At 39.2% G+C, this 8,946-nt stretch overlaps 1 protein-coding gene across 1 annotated transcript; it reads right to left on the bottom strand.

Moving 5' to 3' along the window:
• Positions 1–2,081: 2,081 nt before the first annotated feature.
• On the bottom strand, positions 2,082–6,742 carry LOC141122567 (C-reactive protein-like). Its single transcript, XM_073611984.1, has 2 exons — positions 6,688–6,742; positions 2,082–2,731 (listed from the first exon to the last, which is right to left on the bottom strand). Exons 1-2 carry the CDS (start codon positions 6,740–6,742, stop codon positions 2,082–2,084), a joined length of 705 nt encoding a protein of 234 aa, XP_073468085.1.
• Positions 6,743–8,946: the final 2,204 nt, after the last annotated feature.

Raw genomic sequence — 8,946 nt, 5'->3', positions numbered from 1 at the left:
CTACCTGGGTTTCAAATTATCCCAAAGGTGTTCGGTGGCGATGATATCAGGACTTTGTTCAGGCCACTCAGTTGCCTCCAAACCAAACTCATCAATCCATGTCTTTATGGATGTGGCTCCACTCTTCTTTGAAGGCTTTCCACAAGATTTTGGATAGTGTCTCTTGGAGTTTTTGTCCATTCAGCCAAAAAAAAACATTTGTGGGATTAGGTGCTGATGTTGGATGCAAAGTGTGTTGTGTTCCAATTCACCTCAAAGGTATTTTGTGGGGTTGAGGTCAGGGCTCTGTGCAGGTTAATCTAGTTCCTCCACTCCAGATTGGTCCGACCATGTCTTTATGGACCTGGCTTTGCACACAGGGGAACAGTCATGATGGAATATAAATTAGCCTTCACCAAACTGTTAACACTTGGTTGGAAGTGCACATTTGTCTAATATATCTCTGTATGCTGTAGAATGAAGAATGTTCACACTTGAGCTTCTTCAATAACATGTATTCACGTTTTTTAGATGTGTTGAAGTGTTTGTTTTTTTGTTTTGTTTAAGCCAATGGAAGGCTATTTACTATAGACTTGAGAGGCAAGAAGTAGCATGAAAAACACGTGCTATGTACAGAAACCAGCCACTTCCTCTAGGGACCAAAATGTGTGACTCTGCCCTAGAGATGACCTTGTGCTTTTTTTGAGTTTTGAGCAACAAACTTCTGGAGACACAAAGCTTGTGAACAGGTTCCATACAATACAAATATAGAGTGTTAAAGCACCACTAGAAAAGTGCTTCAAATTACTCTAGAGTGTGAACCAGGGCTTACAGTATCCTTTCCTGAAAACACCTAAACACCCTGATTTGGAGGGAGGGGGGGTCCACATACGTTTGGTCTATTGTAGGGTGGAGGGTCAGGTTTTGCCAATATAGTATACAGCTATGCAAATCTCCAAAACAGCGATATCATTAGGAAACAATAAATTTTTGGAAAGAAGACACTTTGAGCACAATTGCTTTCATGCATTTATTTACTGATTTTGAAAGAAAGTAAGAAAAGTGCAGACTTTCATTTTCCAAGACAATACAAGCATATCTACAGTATGCACAACGATTTAATGAAAACATGTACAATTAAAATTGCTACTTATAGTGAGCCATTGAGGATTGTAATTTTATTTCCATGATAGCTGAACAATCAAAATTAAAAAGTAATGTTTTTTGGTCCTGTATGTTCCAACTTTAAAAATTTCCAGAGCCAAGCTGATACAGTTAAAGGGAACACATACTTTTTTTTAACATTTTTCTTTCTATTGATTGTGTTTAGGACTAAAATTAGATTTTTCCTTTCATTTGAATCAAATAAATATAAAATATAATTATGTTATATAAAAATAAAGGACCAACAGATTTCTGAAGGTTTTTTTTTTTAGATGTTATGCTGGCTATACACTCATAGGTATTAACAGAACAGCATCTGATTAGATGCAAGCACCATTTGGCTGTGCTGACAGGGCCACACACTAATCTCATTTTGTTTGGTGTAAACCCAAGAACAAAAATGTAAAACATTGCAGCTTAGCAGTTCTTAATGGCTGCGTTTGTATTATTTTCTGGAAGTACAGAAAAATACCTGTTGCACCTGTAAAGATATGTTATACCTATCTGTGCATTTCCTCTGTGGAAATGAGGATGGGGGACAGAGGGGGAGTGGTGTTTGTAATCCTAATAAAAAGAGCAGCCTAGGTGAAAATACTGCTCCTCCATGGATACAATGAAGAAAAGTGTGTGTTGTCACCCTAGGACAGGAAGCGTACTACTGGCAGGATCAACAGGTAAAAGTAAAGGAGAAAAAGCCTGACAAAAAAGAAAACAAAGACAACTACAACATCTATGGAGTACAACAAAACAAAATGCAACTTTTTTGTTGTTGGGTTTAGATGCTCTTTAAGGCAGGACTGTCTGGGGGAATCATTTATACTAAAGGTGTCACAAAATATTCACATTGTGGACTTTTTTAATGCTACCATAGATGCTCCCTGTATCAAACATTTATAGAAAAAAAAAAATGTCAGCGTAATTTCTAACTGTAAGGGCTACTAACCTGCAATGGATTCTTTGTGCTTTGAGCTGGCACAATCCCAAGACTTACAATAGAGCTTGGGTTGAACCAGGATATTGCCTTTAATTTCATAGTTAAGAGAATTCCAGTTAATGTGATTTCCTTTGACATGCCCAGAAATAACTCCCTTCATTTCATCTGGTGTCAAAATATAATTCCACATATGGACATCACTTATTTCACCAACAAATGACTGGTTAATATCAAAACCTCCCCCAAATGTGTCTTGGTCTTGTCCCAAAACTATACTTGTTTCGGCACCAATAGTCGACCCTTTCTTTGAAACTTTTCTTGGGTAGAGCTTCCCATTGATCCAAAGTTGGATTACCCCAGTGGTGGAGTCCCATGTTGCACAGGTGTGCTTCCAGGCCAGGGTCTCTGGGTCTGTCTTGAATGCGCTCTGCTCCTGGAGTATATATGTATAGATATTTGATGATTTGGGGAAAATTAGGAAGGCATTGTCAGCACCAGACACTGCCAGAGAAAAGAGACTGTATTCCCGTGTAAGCTCTGTATAAGATCGAAGACAGATGGTGAGCCTTTGTAATGACTTTTTTATCTCAGGCTTTAGTATCACATGTGCCATAGCACTTGGTGCTGGGAAGAGGAACACTTTATCACTCATATCTAGAAAAAAACAATTAAGCATAAGGTAAGCAATAAAAAAAATACAGAGTTTCATGATTTCCTGACAATCACATCTACCTACTATAGATTTGGAGTTCAGATGTTGCTGGTGAAGGGTATGGTTAATACAGTTAACACTTTGGGAAAGACCCTTTTCTATTCCACCACGTGTGTGCCCCTGTGTACAAAGCCATCTACATAATGACATAGGTTTACTAATTTGGTTTGAAGGATTTTGAAGAAACTTTAAAAGCCCTGACCTCAATCCTATTGAACACTTTGGAGATGAATTTAAATGCTGATGGCAAACCAGGTCTTCTCAACAAATTAACCCAAATTTTTAATCCATATAGGCTTCAATGGGAGTGTCTGGAAAATTCATGAAAATCAGCGTAACACATGATTATGTTATATAAGTCTCCTAGTAACAAGCTTTCCAATGGCTAAAACAAACAGACACAAAACTGAAAATGCCTGAAAAATGAGTGTGATGTACAAGTTACTCCAAAATTGCTCGAAGAAGCTCAAATGTTAACATGACATTAATTCTACAGCATACAAAGATATATTAGACAATTGCGGTCTTCCAACCTTGTTGTAACAAATTCAGGAAAGCCCATTTCTGTTCTAGCATGACTGTGGCCCTGTGTACAAAGCCAGAAGAAGACATGGGCTGACCAGGTTGATGTGAAGAAATTTTAAGAAGCTTCAAAGAGCCCTGAGCTCAACCCTAAGCCTTTGGGATGAATTGGAATGCTGATGGCAAACCAGGTCTTCTAAAAAAATGCATTTGGTGAACTAGCTGTAAATAGGGCAATCTAATGTGCACCTGGCTGGCGTATTGCTACAGTTACAGTGCCTTGAAAAACTATTCACACCCCTTGAAATTTTCCACATTTTGTCATGTTACAACCAAAACCGCAAATGTATTTTATTGGGATTTTATGTGATAGACCATCACAGAGTGGCACATAATTGTGAAGTGGAAAGAAACCGATAAATGGTTTTCAATTTTTTTTACAAATAAATATCTGAAAAATGTGGTGTGCATTTGTATTCAACCCCCTTTACTCTGATACACTAAAATATAGTGAAACCAATTGCCTTCAGAAGTCACCTAAAAAGTAAATAGACCTGTGTGTAATTTAATCTCAGTATAAATGTAGCTGTTCTGTGAAGCCCTCAGAGGCTTGTTGGAGAGGTTTCCTAGAGAACCTTAGTGAACAAACAGCATCATGAAGGCCAAGGAACACACCAGACAGGTCAGGGATAAAGTTGTGGAGAAGTTTTAATCCGGGTTAGGTTATAAAAAAAATATCCCAAGTGTTGTAATATGTTGGCCGATTTATGTATAATGTTGTATTGGAGTGCCATGTTGACCAGAAGTTCAGTTGAGTTGTCCAAGCCAACTGAATTTTAACATATCAAGGGGACAGCTGAAGACCCTTTGATATGTTGATCTTATACAAGTCTACCTAGGTGTGTGAGGTATGGCCTGTAAACCTAATTGAACATTTCAAAGGGTACATTGATTAAAGGACCATAGAAGAAATATTTATTGATGGTAATTAGACTTGAGGGGGTAACAATAAGATCAAAGAGTATTTTGGGTTGACCTAGCAGAAACTCCCTCCTAGTGTACTAGTATTTCAAGGGGGACTATTCAAGCTGGCAGTCAGTCCTGTCTGTGTGTGACTATGAAGGGGCAGATCTAGGAAAAATGGGACTCTAAATTATATTTACTCTGCTGGATTTTTGTCATCTGTGGACTTTGGACCTTGTTCTGTGTTGGAAGTCAATAAAGTGCATCTCTCTGGAAGAACTGGGTTGCTGCGGAAGAGTACTTACATCATCATTATAATAACTACTAATTAATTATCTGCACACTATATATCATATCACTACATTGGTGCCGTGACCCGGATTTTTTTTTTTTTTATTTTATTTTGCTCTTAATTTTTTTATTTTCATTATGTTTTATTTGAACTTTATCTTAAAACAAAAGAGAAGCATTTAAACCTAAAATAATTTTCATAACATCTGTACATATTACATAATGCGTATTGATCAATATATTAGACATCTAAGGTGAGATGCTGCACAATGGCTTGGCATAGCATAAATTATAGTATGTTGGGTGGTTTTCCTAAATTTATAAGAGGGGTGAGTGAAATTCATCACTCCAGTCATAATTTGAAACTTTCTTGAATCAGTTGTTTATAATATGCTAAAGGCTATGACATATATGGATGAAAAAGACCTTTCTACCTTTCATGGTGAGGATACTGGCAAGAATTTCCACTGCTGCTTTGTCTGGATAGAAGATCTGATAAACACTGATGTCAAGCTGATTCTATCTGAACCATGGTGTGGGAGTATATGTATATGTTGGTATACCATTCAGGTGTAATTATGGACTGAATGATCCAAGTAACTGCTCTATTGAAGGCAATGAGGGGTCGGCCTACAGCAAATTACAAAAGCAAATTGTGGCTGGCAATCAACAAATTCAGGTACCTGACAGGTACACAACAGCTCTTCATTGCTCAAATAGGAAATGGAAAGAAGCAGATGTGAATTGTAACATGCTTGCAAGATGGACTACAGCTTTAAGCTCATGAATGTCAAGTGAAAGAAAATAGTTTGCAGCACAGTTTTTACTGCCATATCCAAACCTTTTTAAAAGTTATATTATCTAATAACTGTTTCATGGGGATATTTTAGAGGCTGGTGAAGAGAGATGTAACCAGTTTCAACTTCATATTTTATATGAGCCATTGTAAAGCATTCAGTACCTTAAATCATAATGATATTTTTTTTGTTTGATTTATGGGTCAGTTCTAGTAGTTAGAACCGACCCAAGTGGGGGTATATGTTGTAATATGTTGGCCGATTTATGTATAATGTTGTATTGGAGTGCCATGTTGACCAGAAATTCAGTTGGGTTGTCCAACCCAACTGAATTTTAACATATCAAGGGGACAGCTGAAGACCCTTTGATATGTTGATCTTTTGCAAGTCTACCTAGGTGTGTGAGGTATGGCCTGTAAACCTAATTGAACATTTCAAAGGGTACATTGTTTAAAGGACCATAGAAGAAGTATTTATTGATGGTAATTAAACTTGAGGGGGTAACAATAAGATTAAAGAGTATTTTGGGTTGACCTAGCAGAAACTCCCTTCTAGTGTACTAGTATTTCAGGGGGGACTATTCAAGCTGGCAGTCAGTCCTGTCTGTGTGTGACTATGAAGGGGCAGATCTAGGAATAATGGGACTCTAAATTATATTTACTCTGTTGGATTTTTGTCATCTGTGGACTTTGGACCTTGTTCTGTGTTGGAAGTCAATAAAGTGCATCTCTCTGGAAGAACTGGGTTGCTGCGGAAGAGTACTTACATCATCATTATAATAACTACTAACTAATTATCTACCCACTATATATCATATCACTACACCAATCTTTGAAAATCTCAAAGCACTGTTCAATCCATCATCTGAAAATGGAAAGATCGTAGCACAACTGCAAACCTACCAAGACAAGGCTGTCCACCTAAACTGACAGGCTGGGCAAGTAGAGCATTAATCAGAGAAGCAGCGAAGAGGCCCATGGTAACTCTGGAGGAGCTGCAGAGATCCACAGCACAGGTAGGAGAATCTGTCCACAGGACAACTATTAGTGGTGCACTCCACAAATCTGGCCTTTATGGTTGAGTGACAAGGAAAAAACCTTTGTTGAAGGAAAGCCATAAGAAGTCCCGTTTGCAGTTTGCGAGAAGCCATGTGGGGGACACAGCAAACGTTTCTCTATTTTCCATCTTCTAACACATAAAATTAGTCTGTAGAACCTACTTTGACTCTATATTTCCATCCTATGACACATAATAACAAACAGTAGAACCCACCTTCACTCTATTTTTTTATCTTATGACACATAATATTGGCCTGTACAACCTACCTTCATAGGCAAGTGCCCCCATGATGAATGGCAGCAGCAGGATATATAACTTCATCTTGCTGAAAAAAAAAAATACATAAGGTTTTTTAAAAAAATACTAAAACACAGCCAGGGCATTATTTGAAGATTACTTACAGCTCCCTGGTGCTCCCCAGTGCAGGGAAAAGTAATATGTGCGCATTACTCACTTCATAGGAACGCATATTTACTAGTAAAGAACAGAATTACCCTGAGTTTGGTTCAAGCAGGGTTAGGCGAAGTTTAGAGTTTGGATGCCAAACCCAAACGCTGTTAAAACCAATGGGAGCCGAATCTGTCAAATTAAAAATGTCCATTGTCTGGGATAATAAGCAAAGAGGTGTGAAAATAGCATTGTAATGGGAAGGATGGAGAGGGAGGGGGGAATTGGGGGTGTTGGTCCCTACCCAGGGGAACATATATCAATGCAAAAAAAAAAAAATAACAAAAATTTCATGCAACCTGGAACAGTGATTTTTACTTTTAAAAGCACAGAGATTTACAAAGAAAAAAAATACAGTTAAAATAGTTTTTTTGTACATGTCACATTTGCTGTAGCATATCATACAGCAAGAATAAAAAACAATTGCATGGAGTCTCCCTAAAATGCATGCAAGACCCTTTAGATCTGGTTTGGATTTTAAGAATGTACCTAACACACGCAAGGAAAAAATTGGGGATTTTCTTGGGGGACCACAGGCATTTCTCTTTTGCTAATTTTGCCCACTATCAAATTCTCTGGTAATCCTCTTCTGCAAAAACTGATTGGTGTTATATCCTCCACACTCCTCCCCTACAAATACTGCCCACTGTCATCCGCTCCACACTCCTCCCCTACAAATACTACCCACTGTCATCAGCTCCACACTCCACCCCCACAAATACTACCCACTGTCATCCGCTCCACACTCCTCCCCTCCACACTCCTCCCCTCCACACTCCTCCCCTGCAAATACTGCCCACTGTCATACCCTTCACACTCCTCCCCTAAAAATACTACCCACTGTCATACCCTTCACACTCCTCCCCTACAAATACTGCCTACTGTCATACCCTTCACACTCCTCCCCTACAAATACTGCCCACTGTCATACCCTTCACACTCCTCCCCTACAAATACTGCCCACTGTCATACCCTTCACACTCCTCCCCTACAAATACTGCCCACTGTCATACCCTTCACACTCCTCCCCTACAAATACTGCCCACTGTCATACCCTTCACACTCCTCCCCTACAAATACTGCCCACTGTCATACCCTTCACACTCCTCCCCTACAAATACTGCCCACTGTCATACCCTTCACACTCCTCCCCTACAAATACTGCCCACTGTCATACCCTTCACACTCCTCCCCTACAAATACTGCCCACTGTCATACCCTTCACACTCCTCCCCTACAAATACTGCCCACTGTCATACCCCTTCCACACTCCTGCCCTACAGATACTACCCACTCTCATCTCCTCCACACTCCTCCCCTACAAATACTACCTACTGTCATCCGCTCCACACTCCTCCCCTATAAATACTACCCATTGTCATCCGCTCCACACTCCTCCCCTACAAATACTACCCACTGTCATCCACTCCACACTCCTCCCCTACAAATACTACCTACTGTTATCCCTCCACACTCCTATCCTGTACATACTACCCACTATCATCCCCTCCACACCGAGTTTTTAAACCAGACCACAAACAGTTTGATGGTAAAAAAATATTCAAAATTTATTACACATTGATAATATATAGCAACATGAACATGGGGATATACGCAACAAACACAAATATTTGGAGCAGAAACAGAAACCAGCTGCAAGGAAAAGTCCAGAGCTTTGTCAGGCAGACAGAACGTCCAATGTGTTTCGAAAAACAAAATGCAGATCACTTCAGGGACAGAGGCCTTGCAGGTTCCAGATCTGTAGCTTATATCCCAAATGTTGATGCTCCACACATAAAGAAAAATGAAAAGAAAGCTATGTGCGTCAGAGCAGCACACAAGCAACAGAGAACGTGAATAACATCAGCCAAGGGTCTGTATATTGTGCGATGGTCTTATTATATAACTTTGTGGTATAACTCTATATAGACCGTAGCTATAGAGGAGAGGTAGAATAGTACTTTCCCCTTGACGCAGGTCCGGTTGATAGAGAGTGTATATCAAAAGTTATAAAACCATCCAGAACATCAAGGGTTAGAAATGGTTGTATCCATCAGCCAGATATCTGGATGTGCCTT

The sequence above is a fragment of the Aquarana catesbeiana genome, unplaced genomic scaffold, assembly GCF_042186555.1.
Source record: "Aquarana catesbeiana isolate 2022-GZ unplaced genomic scaffold, ASM4218655v1 unanchor50, whole genome shotgun sequence".
Taxonomy (NCBI): Eukaryota; Metazoa; Chordata; class Amphibia; order Anura; family Ranidae; genus Aquarana; species Aquarana catesbeiana.
This window is presented reverse-complemented; position numbering and strand designations above follow the sequence as displayed.

Excerpts from the sequence above, each read along its gene's own strand:
- LOC141122567 (XM_073611984.1), bottom strand. The coding sequence starts at position 6,742 with ATGAAGTTATATATCCTGCTGCTGCCATTCATCATGGGGGCACTTGCC. Across the intron at positions 2,732-6,687 it reads GGGGGCACTTGCCTATGAAG|ATATGAGTGATAAAGTGTTC; the intron begins GTAGGTTGTACA and ends GTTTTTTTCTAG.